This window comes from Siniperca chuatsi, linkage group LG21 (genome assembly GCF_020085105.1).
Source record: "Siniperca chuatsi isolate FFG_IHB_CAS linkage group LG21, ASM2008510v1, whole genome shotgun sequence".
Taxonomy (NCBI): domain Eukaryota; kingdom Metazoa; phylum Chordata; class Actinopteri; order Centrarchiformes; family Sinipercidae; genus Siniperca; species Siniperca chuatsi.
The window spans coordinates 16,976,514-16,999,936 of NC_058062.1; the positions used below are offsets into that span (position 1 = coordinate 16,976,514).

The 23,423-nt window shown below is 42.1% G+C and overlaps 1 protein-coding gene across 5 annotated transcripts in view; it reads left to right on the top strand.

Annotated features, from left to right (window-relative positions):
- Window positions 1–23,423, top strand: part of LOC122868594 (glutamate receptor ionotropic, NMDA 2B-like) — a 132,766-nt gene that overhangs the window by 55,115 nt on the left and 54,228 nt on the right. For all 5 annotated transcript variants that reach the window (XM_044180689.1, XM_044180690.1, XM_044180691.1 and 2 more), the window contains 2 exons: window positions 21,287–21,430; window positions 22,001–22,271. In XM_044180689.1, the coding sequence (XP_044036624.1) occupies window positions 21,287–21,430; window positions 22,001–22,271 (415 nt within the window). The remainder of the gene's footprint in view (window positions 1–21,286; window positions 21,431–22,000; window positions 22,272–23,423) is intronic.

Below are 23,423 nucleotides of genomic sequence, written 5' to 3' on the forward strand. Positions count from 1 at the left end.
TACTTTGACTAAGTAGATTTTGCATTTACTTGCATTTTAATGTGTCTCTTTCTTCCATAACTTAATCATTTGTAATATGATTTTGTATTAATAGCATACATTTATTATGTGAGGACAAGTATGTATGACATAGAATCATTTGCTAATTAAGGTATGCATTGTCTTATTTAATGACGCTATTAGCATACTGCAACTGGTTATGTTTAATAAAACAGCAAATATGCTTTGACAGGAGGCAAGTGTTTTGCATGTTGGTTCTAATTTTGTCCTTAACAGAGTGCAGTATGTGTATATATGTAAGTGCATGAGTAAGTTATTACTAGTATGTCACCTCATTTACTGGACTGAAGCCCAGCTTACCTGCTCAGTAAATACTGTTACTCCACTCGCCCTCAGCCGGTGATTGTGCAATATATTATGCCTGCTTTCAGAGTTCATGCCCTGAAAGTACTCTCAGAGGCGAGGTAACTCATCACGCAAACTCACTATAATGCAAAGCACACTGCCTTACAGTGCAGCACTGTACCTCCATTACCTGCTGTGGGATTTGTCTGGTAAATGTAGCCTGCCTGCCTGTCTCCATCTAATTCATGTTGTTGAAGGTGCTGCTTGGGTTTACAGTTCACATGTGTCTTACCTGCATTTCAGTTATATGTTATCTTGGTAGACTCACGCTTTAGGTGAGAAACAAGGTGCAACGTATGTCCACAGTTTTAATCTCATTGTACAGTATTTGTTTTACTGTAAGTAATGTGCTTTCTATGTGTGCTAGCTGAATGAATACATTTCAATTAAGAATTCCGATTCTTTGGAGACAGAAGAGAACGAGAGCAAACAGGGAGGTACCTGAACAGTAGGAGAGTAATATTAACAAGGTGAGAAAGAGATAACAATACACATATAGGATAGTATAGATGTAGATAAATTTTTGCTGTCTTTTTGCTGTCTTCCTTCCTTTCTTATCACTCTCCGACATGAAGGCTGGATGATACTGCAGTGTTTTTATGTCCAATAAATACTTGGCATTATGTGCAAAAGCATTAGTGTGTGAGGTACATACATTTAAGTGTGTGTGTGTGAGTCACTAGCACAGTCTCTAGATGCAGGATTCAACTTCTGTTCAGTGACACAGCGTGCAGGGAGGCGAGGAGAGAGTGGATGTGACTGCCAAAAGCTGGCTTTAGTGCCACAGCTGGTGTGTGTGTGTGTGTGTGTGTGTGTGCGTGTGAATGTACACAGGTGCACCTTATGTGTATGCACACTTTCAAATGTGCATCTTTGCGCGTGTTGCAGCACAGAAGCCGTAGAAGTGCATTCATCCATGTGTGCATGCGCACAGAGGCGCAACGAGGGAGGGGAAGAATTGCTCGCACCTCCACAGTGTGTATTCTGTCGCTGCTGTTGAAACCAACTGTCAGGCAGAGAGGAGAGAGGGAGGAGACAAGGAGGGGGGTGGGAGCAGGCTGACTAGGTGTGAAATACATAACCAGTGCTTATGGATGTAGAAAACCATACATCAGAGGTGTTTACGCGTATGAAATCACAGCCAAGGGGTTAATCGGCCAGGAACCGATTTTATAGGCAGCTTCCATTTGTTATAAACCCAGCTGTGGTTCAGTAGCTGGAAAGAAGTGTTTGGATTGATTATTTTTAACCATCATCATTCAGGATGATCAAACCCTCTTCATCAAAATGCTTGATTCAATGCCCAGAACCTTTGGTTAATATTCTCCTCCCTGGTGCTTTGGGTTCAAACTTCATCAAATTTCCAACAGTTTTTATAAATAAAATCAAAATATTTCTCAGCTGTGAACTCTGTGTAGCTTGATACTTACACCAAAGTGGATCAGAACAGCTCAAGTCAGGTCAGGCTGAATATTTGTACTCATTTTATGGGGTTGAGTTTGGCTCAAAAACACAGAGAAAGTACCCATTTTTTATCATTTGATTTACAGTTCCAGGCTTTAGCCAAGTGTAGACTTCAGAAAAATCTATACATTTGACCAGAAGTGTTTTGGGCTCCGATCAGACCAGACTCAAGTTTTCAGCTACAAAACTTTTCCACAGTTATATAGGCAGTGGTGGAATAAATATTTAGATCATTTTCTAAAGTAAAAGGATTAATACCAAAGTGTAAAAAGACTCCATTGCAAGTAAAAGTCTGTCATCCAAAATGTACAGTACGCTTTACTTTACAGTTCCCACAGTCTCCTGGAATATTTTAGAAAGCAACTCATGTAAGTCTAAATTCATAGGAAGGTTCCTGGGATGGTCTATGTAATTTGCTACCAGTTATTTGGAAAACACACAGTGTTTAATTGGTACACTTACAATAAATCATTGCAATTATTTTTCTAGTGTAACCTAAAGAGTTTTTGTTTTTTTAGTGTTTTTTAGGCCTTTATTACAGACAGTGGAGAGACAACAGGAAATTAGGGAAAGAGAGATGCTACAAAGGTCCCCATCCAGGCTCAAACTTTATCTCTTATCTCTATTTTCCACGTCAACAGTTCCAAATAACATGGTTCCCTTCTTGAATATTTCAAGGAAATCATTAAGAAATTGAGAACCTGTAATAGAGTGCAACCAAATTTACCAAATTTAAAAGTACAGATGTATCAGCATGTCGTAGGTGGTCAAGGTAGAGCCCATTCTAACTACTTAGAACTAGAATGGTCAACTACTTACACTGTTGGGTAGTTTAATCTGTAACAAGGCGTCATATTTTATTTATATTTTAGATTAAAAGTTTTAATCAAAAAGTAACTGGTAATTTTACCAAATAAATGTAGTAAATTACAATATGTTCATCTGAAATGTAGTGGAATTAAATTATAAAGAAGCATAAAGTACACAGAGTCTGAGTTGGTAGAAAATCCAAAATTAACTAAATCTCTCCTCTTACTTGGCAGTCAAAATTTACACTATGCTTATTATACAAGAAAAATATGTATGAAAAAAATTCTTTCCTGTGTCCCACTGTCTCCCTCCCCTTTCTTTTCACCCTCGGTTTAAAGGTTCAGAGGTGAAATTTATTTGGCGTGACACACGGGTGCCTTTGCCAAAGCCTTTCCACTGATGGATCAGCAGTGTGTACCACCACAAAGCAGGCTCTCTTTCTATTTCCAAACATGTTTCTCTTCCCTCACATTCGTGTTCTATACTACTTCCACAGGTCTTATGTGCTTATGTGGCTACTGTATCCACTTACTATTGACACAGCACGCGACAGCAGCGCGCTAAACCATGTCTCTCTGTTCTTCTTATTATCTCGGCCTGCTCTTACTTTTCATTTCATCTGATTCTTTGTAAATGCCGTGTCCAGCGGTGTGAAATCTGTTAATCGATCGTGACACTGATTGCGAGCCGCTGTTGTAGGGCCACTGTGGCGACAGAGAGAGAGAGACAGAAGAGCCAGGGGGATAGAGAAAGAGAGTGGATTGGTGTGAGGCATAGTGCACATGAGTGAGAGTGTGCACATGCAAAAGAGAGGGTGAGAGGGCGGGTGAAACAGAAGGAGAGGAAGTTATGAAAGAGAGAGGGAGCACATAGATGAGAGACAGGAAGAGCATAATGGATGGGCGGTGTGTGTGTGTGTGTGTGTGTGTGTGTGTGTGTGTGTGTGTGTGTTTGCCTGTGTGTGCAGGGGTGGGAGGGTGAATGATATATTCCTAATTGCCAGGCTGAAGGTTGCTGGTTGCTGGTTTAACAGCTTGCTGACTCTAATGGGCTATTGTGTGCCGTTTAGATGTTGTTGTGGTTAAAAAGCTTTGGCAGCCACAGAGGATGCCTGTCACAGCAGCAGAAGACAGGCCACACGTGTGACTTTGTGTGTGTGTGTGTGTGTGTGTGTGAGAGAGCGAGAGATGGAGAGAAGGAGCGAAGAGACAAGAGTGGTAAATGTGAGAAGAAGAAAGTACAGTTATTTCATCTTTTTTGCGAGAGGTTTTTGTGATTATTTCTTTATTTATTGTTTTGGCATGAATATATCCACAGGTGGATGCATAAGAGTTCACTTAAATATACAACATAAACATGTTGATTGTATTATATCAATAAACAACAACAACAACAAAAAACCCAATAATAATTATAATAATAAAAATAATAAACACATACATGTATCTCCCAGTCTCTACAGATCCACCCACACACAGACTTATATATGCATACAGTTGTGCATGCATGCACACATGCTGTGTATTGTACTATGTATTCTGCGGACAGAAAACAAAACACACAGAAGTAACCCTTTTTACCTACATATGCATGTATGTGCGCATACACAACAGAAAGCCCCCGTATAAAACATAAGACCGCAGTGTCTACATGTACAATACAGCACAGTACATTAAATATGAACTGATGTTCCGAACACATCTTCTGTGTAAGTGTAATCGCGAATATAAGTGGCTTTTTTTAAGAGGAGTGGGCACAGCAGGCAAAAAATGAGAAGGAGCAGAGAAGGGCACAAAGACTGTTAACTATTGAATCCTATTCAAGCATGATATTTCCCTGATATGGAACAAAGGGAATATAACACCAATCCACAAATCTGGAAATATATTTCACCCAAACTACTGCTGAGGCGACCTCATGTCCTCAGCTCAGATTGGTTTTACACCACATTATTGAACCGTATTGTCACCCTGCACACCCTGCACACCCTGAACAATAGACATGTCCACCAAAATAAAATAAAAAGTTATTCCTGCTTTGTAGATTAAAAAAAAATGTTTTTGACTTAATCTGGCATAATGAAATTATTCCTAAAATTGAATGAAAATGGCAACATAATATAACATTGTTGCTAAAAGGAGAAAATGGAGAGAAGTAGCCAGCTGGTCATGAGGCTCTGGTACTCTAATAGTACATGGCCTCAGCATACAATCTGGACCAACCAAACTATAGCAAAGAAAAAAAAGGAAAAAGGAAAAGTAATACTCAACTACTCAATCAACTACTGGATATCTACTACAAAAACTCCAGTAAACTTCAGTTCTATTTAGCAATGATCAGACAATACAAAGTGGCAGATTATCTGGACTCTGTGAGCAACCAAGACAGAGAAAGACATGAACTAAAAATAGACTGAGTGACCTCAACCAGACTATTGAAACTGGTGAACGCAGACAAGCCCGGCAAGTCAGAGAAAAACCAACTGTGTCAGTTCTGACAATAGCAAGAGGGAGAGACAGAGCAACACTTCCTGCTACACTGCAGCATTTACTAAGACAGGAAGTTTTAAACGTTTTAAACAAAAAAACAAACTCAAATACATATAATTCGACACACTCTCAGACCAAAACAAAATTCAATATTTACTTGGGGGAAAAAAACTGACATTGCAGCAAAATATGTCAGAGCATGAAGAAAAACCAGCAGAACAACACATGGGCTTCTTTAAAATCTGACCATATATAGTCTTATATTTTTATTTTTTTTACTGATTTTTCTTTCATTATAGTACACTACCATACCATAGTATAGTTATGTAGTTGTATAGTGTATGTTGTATAGTGTATAATGTGTAGTAGTTTTATTGTAAACATTTGGGAGTGCTGTACTTAAAGTAACAATCCCTAATATTTCAGTCCTAGTTGAGTTGGTGACACCCATGGTTACCGTGGTAACAGCAAATGCGGTTTAATACAACAGCAAACATTCGAGAAGCAACTTTGTCAGCACAAGAGCCAAGGGTGTATCTGCTTACAGTGCAGCCAAACAAACACATGTTGTTTTAATACAGAAGTCAGGCAATAAAAACTGAAACCATGATCTCATGATTATGATGTTATGGCTGCTTTACAAGTAGCAGTGTGCACAGCTCCAAATCTTAAACACTATATCAGGTGCACAGTCATAGCAAGGATCAAAACAAAAAGAATACCATCACTCACAGATAAATAGTCTTCTTGTTACAAGAAGACTCCACAGATAAAATCTGTGAGTGCCAGTATTCTGTTTGTTTTGCTTTACAATAAAAGCCACCCCTTGTTTCAGCAGTTGAATGCTTTTAATGTGAAACAGCAGCAGTAGGAAATGGTATGTTTGCATTAGCAGTAACTTCATGCAGCTCTGATACAGCTGTAGGAGAGGGAACAGTAAACAGTGAGGCTGATATAAATGAGATATGAGATAATTACAAAGGGTAATGCTGGATTACATGCTGCATGGTTTCCTGTGAATCTGTGTGAAGGGAATTTGAATCCTGTGCGGGAATGGCGGACTCTACTACCACTAACAATGAAAACTACTATGGTCAACAGAATGTAAATACATTGAATGGCTATTGCTGAAAAAAATGCAGACAATAAATAGCATCAACAATGGGTTTGATTTAATGAAAAGGTTTTTACTTTAATTATGGTCATGCCAATAAAACAAAAAAAACAGACAAGCATACACAAAGAGAAAGAGATGGAAGGATGCAGAGGAAGTGAGTGAATCTTAGGATTAGGAATGATATAGTCTTCATACAGTATTCATAAGTCCAGCAGCAGGTTTTGACTCCATCTGTCCTGAAGCTAAACAACATCTCACATCTCTAGTACATGCAACTCTTGCTCTCTGCTCTCTTGTCTCTTTTAAAGCTTCACTGGCTGCACTTTAATGAGGACAAACATACACAAGTGTGTGTGCATACACACGGACACAGGTAACTACCAGCACACACCAAGAAAGGATGATGGTGACATAATGAGGGAGTGTCTCTGCGCGTTAGCATCTTTAGAGACTGTGAAAAGGAGGGAGGGTGGCGTTTACTTGGAGAGGAGGGTTTTAAGTGCTTGTGCACGGCTTTACGCAGCAAAAACAGGGTTAGTCAGGGAAGAAAGACTGGAACGAGGGAGGTAGGAGAAGAGGAGCATACAGATTGGCTTATTGTCTTAGCCTGTCTTCTAACATGTTCTGTTGTGGAGACAACCCCCCCACCACTGTCACGCCAATAAAGCAGATTTGAATTTGAATTTTCATCACAGTGAATGGAAGGAGTCCTCAGTAGGGAGCCTTAAAAGTGAGGGATGGGGTAGTAGAGACAGAGACGGGGTGGTCTTTGTGAATCAGAGATGAGAGACGACTGAGGAGATTGTGAGGGAGGGAACACATAAACCTTTCTCACTTTTCTCTTTAGCACGTGCCTCCTAGTAATTTCTTTCTCTCATCATTCCAGCGATACTGAACATTTGTTACATCTGTCATCGAGCCGCTGCGGTCTTGAGGTGTCGGAGAACAAGAACTTGAGACTTATTCTGCAGTGGCACTTGTTAAGTCACTGTGGATGAGAGCACTGGCTAAATGCCTGAAATGTAAATGTAAAATGCAGGGGTTGGGCAGAGCGTTGGAGATAAAAGAGGAGGGAGATAGAGACGGTAGTCTTTGCTATGGGAGGGATAGGATTGGAGAGGCGAAGAGGAGGTGGAGGAGGAGGGAGAATGGTGATAGAGAGGGTGCTGCCTAGGACAGACACCCCTCCTCATGTCATCCATGACATTAATATGGAGATCAGAAGAGTATGTGCCACCTTACCCAACGTCCTCCTGACCCTCCACCCAACCATTGGCACCTGGGACCTCTATGATGGACTCTATCTACACAGAGAGCGGGTGAAGATATTTGCAAAGTCCCTCAAAGACACGGCCCTGGGACGCAATGCCCCCAACCCCTTCTCTACTAGCAGCTTTAGAGACCATCTCAGACCTCCTCTTCCCCGTCACCATCCCTCCTCCTGCTATCTCTGAGCTCGAAGACATCAGGGAAATGCTTCACACCCTGTGTAAAGGAGATCTCTGCCATCAGATCTCACCAGTTAAACAGAGTAAATCACACATTTGGTTAAGATTAGATCAAAGCCTGGGCATAACTGATAGAGACCTATATCTCTGTGCTATTTATATACCCTCAGAAGATTCTCCTTATTTTGAAGAAGACATTTTTGAAACTCTCCACTCAGAAATCGCCCATTTCCTGGCCCAGGGAAACGTGCTTCTAACTGGAGATCTGAATGGATGAACAGGATTTAAACCTGATGTCATCGACCCACAGGGCTAATGTTTGGTTAGTCTTCCTTGTTTACTACACCAACCATCACCCCTGGGAAAAACCTTGAAAGCAAATGAAATGCAAATAGCAATTTTAATCACCTTAAATCCAGCCCCCTAGACACCCTCCATTCCAAAGCCCTCCAAACCCAAGAGCTGAGCCCAGAAAAGAGTCCCCTATGTCAGTTGGTGCTGAGACTAAATGCCCCCTCTCAGACACACTCTGACCAGTCTCACAACAACACTGCTTTCCAAACACCAATCAGAGCAAACCAAATTATAACACAATGTAAAGAAACCTGTTTGGAACATTTGAAAAGAAACTAAAAGACAAAGTACATCAGAACGTTATCTGGCCCTAAAAAGAGATTATGAACTGGCAGAATAGCTCTCTACTGTCAGAGATAGAAAGCAGAGACAGATCCTAACCAAGTACAGGCTCAGTGACCACAAACTGGCAATCAACAAAGGAAGACACAAAAAATCATGGCAACCAAAAGAAAACAGAATATATGGTCACTGTTCGACAGGTGAGGTTGAGACAGAGATGCACTTCCTCCTACAATGAACAACATTCATTAAAATTAATTCATTAAAAGAAACATTTACTTTAACAAGTTCAACTCTGTAATCTCAGATTTCAAAGAGCTAAATGACCTCTCAATATTAAAAATACTCCTAGGAGAAGGAGACAGGGCATATCTTGCTGCCCAATATGTATCAACATGCCACAACCTGAGGGACAGTGAATGACCTAGACATACACACACACACACACACACACACACACACACACACACACATACACACACATATTCATAATGTGTTGTTTATGTAGTTTTCACTTACTTGTATTTATTATTATTATTATTATTATTTATTATTATTATTATTATTATTATTATTATTATTATTACTATATTATCTTACTTATCTGTATATATTCTAATAGCACATTTTTGCTGTTTATTTTTTTATTTCACACATGCTTTGGCAATGTTAACATCTCTTTCCCATGCCAATAAAGCCCAGCTGAATTGAGAATTGAGACTGAGAGCGAGCCTTTATCATGTTTCCTCTATCAGGAAAAGAACACAGAAGCACATATCAGCCGTACTCTCACTCTATTTCCCCTTGCTCTCTACTCACCTCTCGCACTCTCCTCCTGTTCCTCACCCCTAGCTCTTTCTCTTCCCTCTGAAGATCAGGTGGTTGCACATTTCACTCGTTTCTATAGGCTTAAGACAGCTTTAAGGGTAAATGTTGACCTTGGCCCTTGCTTTGTTGCTGTAGTGCATACTGATGTATCTTAGATAAACTGTAAAATTGGGGGTGAGGTGAAGAACCCCTGATAGTGGACTCATGTGAGATGAGAATGTTTGTGTGTGAGAGAGAGAAAGAATTCAGTTTTCATAGTGTGAAGTGGTGAGAAACAGCCACAGCATGATGATGGCTCTGGGCCTACAACTAACAGCACAGCCCAGGTGCACCCTGGGAGGCATGATAGATGAAGAGAGGGAGGAAGGAAGAGAGGGAAGGAGGAAGAGAGCAACAGAAGGAGAGAGCAGAGAGAGACTTAGCGGGAGGCTAGGACGAGAAGGGAGGAAAAAGTTACTGAGGTTGTCAAAGATTGGAGAGGAGGAAGGAGGAAAGAAGGTGAGCGGGAGGGAAGAAGGTAGTGAAGGAAGGAGAGAGGGGCATAATAGGGGGAGAGATGGAGAGCCAAGAGTTGAGGGCAAGCCAGAGCAGGAGATTGAAATCAGTAGATATGACAGGAGTGGAAGAGACAGCAGAGGACAGACGGAGAGAGTGGAGGGGGAATAAATGGATTAATAACATCCCTCATCTGGACCTTACTGTCCCCCCTCCCTCCCTCCCTCCCTCCCCACCACTTCTCTCTGTCTCTCTTCCCTCCCACTCAACCCACCATCACCTTTGCCCTCCTTCCCTCTGCTTGGAGCAAGGGACAGGAAGAAAGATGTCTGACTACAGAAGCGTGCTCACCTCCCTGACTCCCTAAACCACTTTACAGCCGCCTTGGGACACTCTGTGGTCCTCCTGAACCTCAGCGTCTTCACTGTCCCCACTTCCACTCCCAACCCAGTGACTTATCCTCCCTCTTTAATGAGGAAACTTTTCTAACTCTCTTTGTGAGATATGCTTAGTTCAAAACAGGACAACTCAAAAGAAGCAAAAGCAATCTATATTATAAAGCAATATAATATTATAAACTGACTGTCTATCTCACCAGGAAGCTTTGGAGTTTGACATAAATCTTTACAAGTTGTTAAGAAGATTCCACAAAAACCTTTCCCTCCTTTTCCCCACCCTTTTCTCTTTCAGGTTCACTTTTTGGTGACTTTGGGGTCATGACGGTTAAATCTGTACATCTGTGTCCTGCATTAGCACAGTGGGGCTTTATTCTTCTTTGAGAATAGAAACTCTTAAATCTTGCTTTGGTCATTGTGGTCTGGGATGGCTGTGGATGAATTGGCATGAGTCAGACATCATTTCAAACAGGTTATACAGATAAGATAACATAAGATGTTTGACAGTTCTCTACTTGATTGAGACAGTAACATCTATTCTACACCTGTTGCTTCATTTTATCATCTAAATCGTTTTAATGGTTCACAAGGTTTATGAGTTTTGGAGTCACATTATCCTCTGGCCATTCACTGACTAGTCCAACTGAATTCCCCAGCATTTTCCAGACTTCTATCGTGTAGCAAAAACTGAGCTTGTGAGTTGTAACCCGTATAAGCCTGTCTACTTTTGACTGTGCAAAGTGTGAGGGAGATTAAGTATTTGACCGTTTACTAAGACCCACTACCCTTAGTTACTCTTGCTACGCCTGTCGAGCTTTTGGTTCTCACATGGCAGCTTTTTGGTGATAGCTTTTTGTCATTCTAACATAATCGTTAGACCAAGGTTAGATTCATGCTTTTTGTTTGTATTTTCAAATAGTGTGTTTCAATTTCAACTTTAGAAAAAAGGTTTTAAGGAGAGGACTAACCAATGTGTTTGGTGAGTGTAATGCAAGTTTATTTTCAGCTTTCAAATCCAATAAAGAACAGAGCTGTGGGGGAAATACTACACAGTGGATGTGCTATCGTGAGTGGGGATTTTTTTTAAACGTAACCTGTTGACTCACAAAATGTACTCATCTAATGAAATGCTACTTGGCTTTGGAAGTAACACTCGGTTACTTCTGTTGGAAGTAGGGTTAAGGAAGTGTCAAAAACTATAGTTCCTCGAAAGGCCACTTAAGGCTGGCTCCAAAAGTGAGTCAATCCCCACTAACCCCCATGTTAAAATGCCCTTTATAGCACAAACAAACATGTTTACAGCCTGGTACAAAAAACGGTTTTGGTCTCTATAGCTAATTTCCCCGTTTATGAAAACTATGGGTGACGTCACGGACGTGACGGATGTTTTATACAGTCAATGGTTGTACCCCTCTCTCTCTCCCCACATTTCCTGTCGCTTTCCACACTGACTGTCTGTCTGAATAGAGGCAAAATGCCAATAAAAAAATCTTTAAAAAGAAACAATACTTCTGTAGGAAGTAAGCTAGTTAGCCAGGCATGCTAACACTTGCATGCTCAAGTTAGAGCAGATAAACACACAATTTAATCCATTACTTACACTTTTTTTAAAAGGCTAAAATAACGCACCAAGCTCCAAACTACTTAAATGCAGAGCATATCCACATATTTATCTCATATGTCTGGGGATGAATAGGAGATGTCTTAGCCATTCTGTCAATGCTTATCTATAATTTTCTAAGTAATTCAGACATACATAGGTTAAACTCTCCCTTTCTACCTTATTATTTATCACTTAGCCTCACCCAGCTATACATTTCCAGAGACAAATACACAGATATAAAAGCCAGACTATGTCCATATATTTTGTAGACTCACCCTTCCCCCCAGCCACCCTATTCAGTCTCCTTAGCCTAACTCTGCCAGACACACACACAGACACACATACACACAGAAAGAACTATATTACTATTCTACAAGGACCAGGGGACAAACAAGAGCAGCAGCAGGAAAAGCATCAGACTGCAGAGGCCCCTTGGTGGGTCGTCTGCTAAACTTAGAGCAGAAATGGGCCAGAGAGAACGATCTGTGCATTCGTGTGTCTGTCCCTGTGTCTGTGTCTGTGCCTGTATTTGAGTGTTAAATGGTATTAACTTCCATTCAGACACTGTCTGATTATGTCAAGATGTGAAACAAAACACACTCTCCAGCATTGTGTCTCTTACCTAGTTTAATTTGTTCTTTGCAGTTTCTTTTTGGATTTTTGTTTCTTTCTGTCTTTCTTTTTTCCTTTCTTTTCATCTTTTAAATCACTGGAAGGGTATATGGTGGCTGTGACAGGGTAGCCACATTGCAATCAAAATCATGTTGAGGCAAAATTAGTCAAATATTTTAATGAAGACCTGTGCTTTTTTTAACTAAGGTTCAAAAAGTACTTAAAATAAGGTCACTGTTAATTAGACGATGGTCTGACAAATGTGCAAGCTAATTAAGCTCGTATGTGTTTGATTAAAGATAAGTAGGCTTCCATGAAAAGAAATGTGATTATGAGGCACGAGAAGAGTGAAGTAGTGGGGAAAAAGAGATACGCAGAGTGAGGGGAGGTTTAATTGAGGTAGAGATAACAAGTGTGTGTGTGTGTGTGTGCGTGTGAAGGGACAGAGAGGAATGAAGGGTGAGCAGAAAGGAGGGTTTGTCATCAATACGTAATTTCAGCGCATGTTGGAGATGGTGGCTTGTTCTCAGAGGCTTTATCACGAGCTTGAGCACTGTGTGTGTGTGTGTGTGTGTGTGTGTGTACATGTGTGTACCCTTGCATCCATCTCTACTATGCATGTGTGTGCGAATACCTTTGGCTGTAGTTAGTTTATATCTCCTGCCCACTGTCTTTTGAATTCACTATATTCAAGTGAAGGCCAGCTGTCTCTCCCCCCCCTTTCCTCCTGCCTCACCTCCCACTCCAGCTCTCTTTTTTCATCCCTCCATCCTCTTTCCTCTCTGTCTTGCTCTCCCACTCTCTCTCTCTGGCTGGTTGACTTCTATTTCCATCAGGCAGTGCAGCAGTCAATAGCAACACCCCCCCGCTCAAGTTCAAAGGAGCCTTTATAGGAAGGATAGAAATATGCATTGCCAAAAACCTCCCAGCAACAGACACCATCATCTCACTCTGACTTGCTCTACCTTTCTATCTCAGTCTTTGTCTCTCTTCCACTCACACTGTTTCTTTCTGTCTTTGCCTCATCGCTACTTCCTCACAAAGCAAAAATACCTATATGGTATACAGTGCACTTATGGTTTATTAAAAATGCTTTGAAATCAATATTGTTGCTTAGGGAACAACAACCTAGTACTTTTTTTATGGGCTAATTAGGATGTAAGCCCTCGTTCTACATTCTCCCACATTATCTGTTGTAGTTTTTGTATTTTATATCAGTATTTCAGGATAGGTAATGACACACAGCATGTAAGATATAATCCACTCTGATCCCAGCAGTTATCTTAAAATAACACATGACACAGAAGTTGAGGGTTTGCCTCAGGAAGGTCTTCACATGTCCAAAAAGTTGTTACCGATCCGAAATGGACCTGTGGAAAATCTGCCTGAAGCCGACGTGCATGAATTAGTATTTAAAAAATAGATCCACAGTCTTCCTGGATCCGAATAGACCCAAGGATAATTAGACCCCATCCAAAATTCTTTTGACCCAAACAAACCCTAATAGAGAGAGAAGACCAACACAGACAGCAACAAAATGTGTTATCAATTAGCAAGCAGCCATAGGATCGAAAAGAGCAGCAATATAATAATAATGTCCAAATAACTATTTTAAAGACAGAAGCTAATTCCAAAAAGAATTAATTTATGTCAGAATCAGAATCAGAAATACTTTATTGACCCCAAGGGGAAACTCTTTCGTTACAGCTGCTCACTATCACGTCAATGTACACACAGGAATAGAAGTACTAATAGAATAGAAATAGAAATAATAATAAAATAAGTCCGCAACAAGACAATTATTTCTAGTACGAAATAAGAGATGTGCAAATCAAATTATAATACACTATAATCGAGCTAAGAAGAAGTACAAAGTGGGTATAAAGTATAAAAGCTAAAATATGTGTAAAGTACAAAAGTGGATTTACATGTTGATAAGTATGATATAATACAACGTAATAAGTAATAGTGCAGTAATGAGTACTGTCAAGTTAAGTGTAGCAGATTAGCCAGATTATTAGATGTTGGATATTGCACAGCAATAATATTAGTATTAATAAATATCAATAAACCGCGAATATTACACTGAAAACAAAGTATATTGTAGAGGAGTATTAAACAGAGAATATTGCACAATATTTCAAGTATTTCAAGTATTGCAGTGATGTTAATGATCCAATGTCCAGTTAGTGACATAGGGTCAAATAGACACTTAAAGAGAGGAGTTAAAGAGTTTGATGGCCTCAGGCAGGAATGACTTCCTGTGGCGCTCTGTGGTGCATTTTGGGGGATGAATCTTTTGCTGAAGATACTTCTTTGTTTGACCAGCATGTCATGGAGTGGGTGGGAGACATTGTCCATGTAGTTTGGCCAGTATCCTCCTCTCTGACACCACCGACAGAGAGTCCATCTCCACCCCCACAATATCACTGGCCTTACGGATCAGTTTGTTGAGCCTGTTGGCGTCCGCTACCCTCAACCTGCTGCCCCAGCATGCAACAGCATACAGGATAGCACTGGCCACCGCAGACTCATAAAACATCAAATGCTTCAAAGGCTAATTTGTAGCAATAATTGAAAGTCGTAGTTTCACCTCCTGCACCAACAATAAAAAAAAAATCTGTAGCCAACTGAGCAATAAGATACTAATTTTCTAACTAATTTAATATATGTGAGTCAAATTCCAAAAATACATTATAGTTGTTTTTTTTTACATAGGTGATAATATTTTCTCCTGTGGTGATTATGACTAGTACCCTACCTTACCAATTAGACAAAATTTGGACCCAGTCAGGACCCATGAGGATCTCTGATATTTATACATCTACAAAACACATTGAATCCAAGGGATAACATATTAAAGCGAGCACACTTACTTCCAACATAGTCTCAAGATATTTAAAAACCAAGACAGACAAAAAGATGGAAACAAAAAATCTTTAAAATCCAAATTACATCACTACAAATTAACCCCATGATAAATATTAAAATCAGAATGCTCAAATACAGCAACAAAGTTCTAACAGATGATAAATTGTTATGATTCATGGAGGTTCTGGGCCCAAATGCATGACTGACACAGAGGGACTGGGTGATAGCTTCAGTTTATTATCAGAACCACGAAGAGACACTTGGTGCGTGGAGGGAAACAGCAAGAGCTGGTGGCTTAGGCAGGCTGGCTAGTGACTGGCGGAGCTGGTGCTGGTTGGAGACAGGTTGGTCGGTGAGATGAGCCGCATAGGTAAACTGACGATCTGGCGAAGACTGGAGAGAAAAGCCGTGTATATATACTGCCAGGTGTTGATTAGTGGAAGTAGATCAGGTGAGTAACAGCATGAGTGTAGCAGGTGTGTCAGTTCTTGATTGGAGGTTTCCTTGGGAGGCCGCGCCCCGCCAGCCACACACACACACACACACAGACGGAGAACCAATAGGGGACAAACAGACAAACACTAGGAATGGTACGCTGTTCCATGACAGTAGTTGGTTGTCCATAATGAATGATCAGGAATCGAGGACCGTTCCTCTGGGCCATATCCCTCCCAGTCCATGAGGCACTGGAAACCCTTGCCTTGGATGGTTGTGAATGACCCGGGTGGGTGGAGGGGCGCCAGACGGCGGGCACAAAGGAGTGGAAGACACTTGTTTGATTTGTGAGACATGGAATGTGGGGTGAATTCTCATGGTGCGAGGAAGTCTTAATCTTACCGCTGAAGGGTTAATGATCTTCTCCACGACATATGGGCAAATGAATCTGGTGATGTTCCGTGATGCATTGGTTGCAGGCAGCGGAACAGAGCAGGGCAGCACGCATTGGCGTAGCTGATGTTGGACTGAAGGGACTGCAATCTCGCTCTCCTGAGATGGAAATAGGGGGGGTTGATAACCTAAAGAGGCCTCAAACGGTGACAAACCTGTGGCCACATTGGTTAGCACATTGTGCGCGTATTCCACCCAGGTCAGATGAGAACTTCAGGATTTCCAGAATAGAGCCCACCGAGCCTGTCTTGAGATCAGGCTTTTTGGCCGACTGAATATAGGACAGGTTTTTATGGTTGGTCCACATTACAAATGAAAACTTGGACCCCTCCAACCAGTGTCTCCACTCTTCCAGTGCCAGTTTGACAGCGAGGAGCTCTCTGTTGCTAACGTCGTAGTTCTGTTCCGTTGGGGTTAGTCGATGGGAGAAAAAGACACAGGGATGGAGCCTGTGATCGGAGCTGGACCGCTGAGTGAGCACCGCCCCCACACCAGTGTCCGAGGCGTCCACTTCCACCACAAACTGCCGGGAGGAATCTGGTTGAGTGAGGATGGGCGCCGAAAAAGAGTTCCTTGAGCTAAATTGTATGGAATTGCTGGCAAGGTGAGTCCGGTTAGATGTGCTGCAACCCTGCTGTAGTTGAAGATGAAGTGACGGTGCAAATTATCGAAAACCCAGGAACTGTTGCAGTTGCTTGTCGGTGATAGGTTTGGGCCACTCAGTCACCGCTCTTACTTTTTCTGGGTCTGTCTTCACCTGCCCACTCTCGATAATGTAGTCCCAAGAATGTCACGGAGCTGGTGTGGAACTCATACTTCTCCGCCTTGACAAAGAGTTTGTTCTCAAGCAACCTCTGGAGGATATGTCGGATGTGAGTGACATGGTCAGTCTGATTATAGGAGAAGATCAGGATGTCGTCTAGATATACAAACACAAACCAATAGAGGAAATCTCTAAGGACGTCATTGACCAGGGCCTGGAAAACTGCAGGTGCATTGGTAAGTCTGAAAGGCATAACCCGGTATACAAAATGGCCCAGGGGTGTGTTAAATGCGGTCTTCCACTCATCTCCCTCGTGGATCCTGACCAGATGGTAGGCGTTCCTGAGGTCGAGTTTGGTGATGTTGGTGGCTCCTCCTAGTCGCTTGAAGGCGGCATTAATCAAGGGAAGCGGATATTTATTCTTCACTGTGATGCTGTTTAGACCTCAATAGTCGATGCAGGGCCGAAGGGATTTATCCTTTTTGGCCACGAAGAAAAAGCCTGCCCCGACTGGAGAGGATGAGGAGCAAATGATCACTGCTGCCAGAGACTCACGGATGTATTTCTACATAGCCTTCCTCTCAGGACGAGACAGGTTATACAACCGGCTGGAAGGGAGAGTGGCACCTGGCAGCAGATTGATGGTGCAGTCGTAGGTCCGATGAGGTGGAAAGGAGGGGGCCAAATCCTTCCAGAAAACCTCACCCAAGTCATGGTACACCGCTGGGATGGAAGTCAGGTCAGGAAGATCTGAGGTTGGAGTAATGGTGCCATCTGTCGGTGGGAGTGTGGACTGCAGGCATGTAGAGAGGCAGAACATACTCCAGCTGATGATTCCTCCGGTTGACCAGTCGAAGAACTGGTGTGATTAGCTGGTGGATACCAGTGTCTCCTTGGTGGATGAACGGGAGTGACTAGCTCTCTCCCAGTGTCGTTCACGCAGGCGATTGTCTATTCTGATTGCTAGTGAGACAAGAGAATCAGAGTTAGCAGGTTCATCCCGAGTGGCTAGCTAGTCCTTTAACTGTTCATCCAGTCCCTTAACAAAAACTCCTTGTAGTGCCTCCTCATTCAAACTTGTGTCTGCCACTAGGGTGCGGAAATCCACGGAGTAGTCAGCCGCACTTCTATCTCCTTGGCGGAGATCCAATAGTCTCTTAGCGGCGTTCCCACTGTGGTCAGGATGGTCAAACACATTTCTAAACATGTTGGTGAAAGTTCCTGTTTATTTCTTTATGTGATCACTGTACTATACACTCTGCAGTCTAGCAGTGTGCCTCGTGCTGTTTTATTATGTCGTTATGTGTGTGTGGAGTGTGTATGAGTGCGTGTGTGTAAAGCAACACCCCAGTATTAGTCTGTGATTGCAGTCGTGATTTGTCATTTTGTGTTTTGTGTTGTGTGTGTTTGAGTGTGCCCTTCTATTTGAGGTTGGGTTTTGAATGCAGCTATGTGTGTGTGCTTGCGTGTCTACATATAAATGTGTGTATATGTGCATGAGGATGTCAGTTTCTGTGTTTAAAGCCATTCAAATTTGTATGTGTGTATGTGTGCATATTCCAGAGCAAGATTGGAAGTGGGTTTGTTTCTTTTGCAGTCACTGATGTGCCCCTGTGTGTGTAATTGAAATACCTGAGTTATTGACTCTCTCTCCTCTCCAAGTCAAATAACTGCTCCAGGAGTGTATGAGTGCACTCATTTGGAGGCTGTGGGGCAGAGCAGGCAACTCTGGCAGACCAAGGCCTGTCAACCATGGACTACACACGCACACACACAAAAAAACACACACACACATATGAAACAGAGAGCCCTACTAAGGCCAAACCTACACAAACACGGACATGCAGGCACACAGGCAAAATCAGAGGCACAAACACACACATTGATACAGGCATACACACTACACAAACTGGCACACACACTGAATCGCACACATATACTGATATGTCTCAATCCCCCCCCCCACACGCTTCCCGTAGAGGAGGGCACACATGCGTCCCGTCTCTCTCTTCCTCTCTCTGACAGCAGCAGTCCTCTGTGGCTGAACAACTCAGGCTTAGCCTCCTCCTGCCTAAATGGCTGGCTGGCTGACTGGCTGACACACACACACACAGCCACACGCACACACACACACACACCTCTGTTTGCCTGCTCCTTTACTGACTCCTGGCTTGCTGCCCCTTCACTGCTCACTCGCTCCACACAGGATCACAGCCGTCTGCCAGCCTGCCCTCTTCCTCTCCATTCATCCTATTGTCACCACATTGTCCCCTGCTTCGGTCCCTCTGGACGCTTCAAATCTCAGCTACATCCTCACTGCTTTTTGTACATCTCTATCTTTTATTCTCGCGTGCTTAATTCCTTTCTCTCCGTTTAGTTTCTCTCTGTTTTCCTCTTTTCTCTTATCTGTTCCCTCCTCTACGGTTTTATCTGCTCTTTTTTTTTTATCTCTCGCTGTATCTCTCCATCTCTCTCTCCCCTGTCTCCACTGGCCATTCATCCTGCTGTATTGTGTGGTGTAGTGTATTGTTGTCTGTGTACAGTAGCCAGTGCTGACGTCACCCATGGATCCAAAGAGAAGACAGTGACCGGCTCAGAGGCGTATTCAAAGCCTTGCTGGCTGGCTTTCTGCGTCTGGCTGACTGACTCGCTGGCCTCGCTATCCCCTCTGGGAATTTTAATACTCACTAATCGATCACCTTCTGCCAACAGAGGTGATAATGTTGCCAGACCTAATTATTGTTGCTGTAAATGAAGAGAGGTGTTTTGCAGCACTTCATTTTATTCAAGGTTTCTTATCATTCAACCCACTCCCACCAGTGATTTTTTTTTTTTTTACTACCATATCTCTCACCCTCCCTCTTACCCTGCTTCTGCGTCTGTCTTGCTCTTCTTTTAGCATGTATTTTTCTCAAAGGCTAATGAAAATTCTTCAGACTTCTGGCACTCTGAATGAGTGTGTTGGACAGTACATTAATACTGCTCTTAAGAAGAGAAAGATAGAGAGAGGAAGCCAGAGGAAATAGGGGGGTGGACAGGGTGGCGGGGTGGTGTGTAGAGGAGAAAGGGGGGAGCGGGAGTGTGCGAATCTGGAAATTCAATTATAACTGTGCCCTGGCAGTAATTCCACTGGTATAAATGGGACGGCAGAGCGAGAGAAGAGATGGATAGAGATGGATGAAGGATGAGAGAGAAAGGGGCAGAGAGAAATAGAAAGTTGAGGAACAAATGGATTCAAGTTAGGTGAGAAACATGAGCGCAACATCAGTGTGTGCATCATTATTTCATGATTTTGAAACAGCCTCTGCAATGAACTCTGCATTAGATGCACATGATTTATATTTCACACAGCACGGCACGATAATGACATGTTTTCAACCTCACAGATGCAGCACATTACATTCATTAATTGCAAGAGCTTTTGGCAAGGGTTTCACATGCCACATTGTACCTCTCAACATGCCACCTCAATCGTATAGCCCTGATCTCATTAATGCAGAAACAAGGTAACAGATCAACCCATGTGCATCCCCTGGGAGGGGCAGGTTAGACTTTGATGTTGAGTAAAGCACAGAGAGAGTCCAAAGAAGCCAGAGAGATTTCAACACCCCGCCTGCCTGCCTGTCCTGGCTGTCAGCTACAGCAGATTTTACTCACATACAGTCCACAATCCAACATGAAACCAAGAACATAAACACACTACTGTACGTTGTGCACACAGGAGTTGGGCTCATCCATGCACAATAACGAGTTCACGTCACAGAACTGCAGAGTCTTTAGACTAGCATTTCTCACCTCCGCCTCTTCTTCTGTCCAGCTCAATATTCCATTTTAATACTGGTGGCAGGACGCAGGCTTTGATATCAGTCTGTGAGCGATGTTTATTAGAGTGTCTGTCTCTCACTGTACTGCTGTTTGGTTTGCTGTACATTCTGTATCTCTCATATTTAGATTTTAGCCTCTCCAAGGGAAGGGACTTAGTGAATGTTTATGTACAGTGTGTCCAGGGTAGGTGTGTGCTATTTCTAGTGTATTCGTTGTCTAATACATATTACCTTGCAGGTTACATTGAAATTGCAGTGTTCCAACACGGTTGTAATAAAACTAATTGTTGAAAATGATCGATGAGATTAAGGACAGCAGCCTTGAGTTCCCAGAATTTGCTCGAGCCACCCCCATGTACAAACTCATTAAAGGAGTCATAAAGGCAACTAATGAAAATCATGACCGGTATCATTACAAGCCCACTGGTGTCTCTCTCCTTTCTCCTCTGTGAGCGAGAGAATAAAGGCAGCTAAATTAATGTTCGTACCAATAATGTTACAAAACCACCGCTGTCCTTTAAGTAGTATCTGTTCTCCTCTGTGTGTAAAGCCAACTAAATTAAAGTTCAGGCCAATATTTTTACATAACCAGTTACACTCTGCCTCTTTGTTCCTCTGTGTGTTTCTGTCATTTTCAGGATGACAACTCCATGTTCTTTCAATTTGGCCCCTCCATCGAGCAGCAGGCTTCGGTCATGCTAAACATCATGGAGGAATACGACTGGTACATCTTCTCCATCGTCACCACGTACTACCCGGGTTACCAGGACTTTGTCACCAAGGTAACAGCTCTCAGCTGAGACAACATGCACAAATAATCAGGACATAAAGACAAGATGGCACAAAGCAGAAGATGAATTAGCTGCCATCTCTGATCACTTTAATGTTGCAGCCCTGTACTGGGAAATTCACTGCATAAATAAACTAAACTCTAATCTAACTAAACTAAAATCTTAATATATGATGCTGATTATAGACAAGTTTTCTAAACATTCAGTGGTCAGTATGAACTCCACCATTGGACCTGTGAACCTTTCTAATAATCTCAATTTAGAGGATTTTCATCAACTATTATATAATGTCACAAAAACGGTGCTGCAGTGGTGCTTAATGTAACAATGTCATCCTCATACAAAAATGCAAAAGTTACTATGGAACAAGTGTCAAACTAAAATGATTAAAAGTACAAGTCTCTTGTACAAATTTGTCAACAAATAACATAATTGGCATACACATAGAAACCTAGTTTTAAGCTAAAGAAAAAACAAGTCTATAGAAATTGTTTGAGAATCCCTGATAATTAGGCAAACTACTGTCTTATTATGAGCCTCTTCTTCCTCTGTCCCATCCAGATCCGTAGCACCATCGAGAACAGCTTTGTGGGCTGGGAACTGGAGGAAGTTTTACTACTTGACATGTCCGTAGATGATGGAGATTCGAAGATCCAAAACCAGCTGAAAAAGCTCCAGAGCCCCGTCATTCTTCTCTACTGCACAAAAGAAGAGGCCAACACCATCTTCGAGGTCGCCCACTCTGTTGGGATCACTGGCTACGGCTACACATGGATAGTGCCCTCGCTGGTAGCTGGCGACACTGTTGTAGTGCCTGCAGAGTTCCCCACAGGTAGGAAATCTGCTCTAGCAGGGGTACTCAAATACAAGTCATAGAGGTCCACTTGCAAAATTTCCATGGTGTCACAGATCCAGGAAAGTTGGATTAAGCAAGTCATAATTAAGGTGTAAACTTACTCCAGAACTGCATACACAAAACTTATTTCTGCATTAACCATTTTTGTGCAATCAAGTCCTTAAACTTGGGCACAAAAGGCGTGATGGCCAGGCAGACATACTGTTCATTGGGGAGTTTGCTGTGCTTCACTTTTTCACTGTATTCACAGTCCATGCTGACCCACTACCCGCTCTTATTGTCCAATTTATTTTACAATTACGCTGCTGGTAGCTTGATATGACGTTTTAAGATGGTTCACTTTTGTAATTCTTACTGCCGTACTCTGAGGGCAGTTTGGTTCAAAATGGGCATGTTTGGTGTTGTAGTGTTAACCACTTTTCACAGTGGCCAGCTGTTTCATTGAAAATGATGTACACTGGTCTCATGCTTCTCTCAGATATGATGAGTATTTCGGTCTACTCATCCTTAAGTGCATGTTTTCACCGTTAACCTCTCTTTACTTTGCATGGATAGTTTTATGGTTGGTTTTGTACTTTTTCAACCTGGGCTCCTACAGTACCTCTGACAACAAGCTTGCTAAATTCACTTCAATTAAATTTTATTTATATAGCACCAATTCATAATTTATTTCATTGCACTTTTCCTATAGAGGAGGTCTAGACTGTACTCTTTATAATATTATTTACAGAGACCCAACAAATCCCACCATGAGCAAGCACTTGGCGACAGTGGCAAGGAAAAACTTCCTTTAAGAGGGTGGGCAGCCATTCGCCGCTGCTGGTTGACGGTTAATTGTAGTGGTAATATTAATATTAATAAAGTAATAATAATAGGAATGATAGTCATAGAAATAATAATGACAATAATAGTAATAGAGCCAATACCAACAACTGTAGTAGCAGTTGTCAAGCAGGAACACGGGGGCAGCAGGTGTACCACAATCACAGATCCAGACTCTGCAGCTCCATAGGCAGAAATACCTGCTGAAAGCGACAGAAGGAGAGAGGAGAGAGATGAGAAAGCACTACGGGAGAGAGAAGATGTCAAGTTAGTAACATGCATTAATGGGATAAAAATGCATATCGA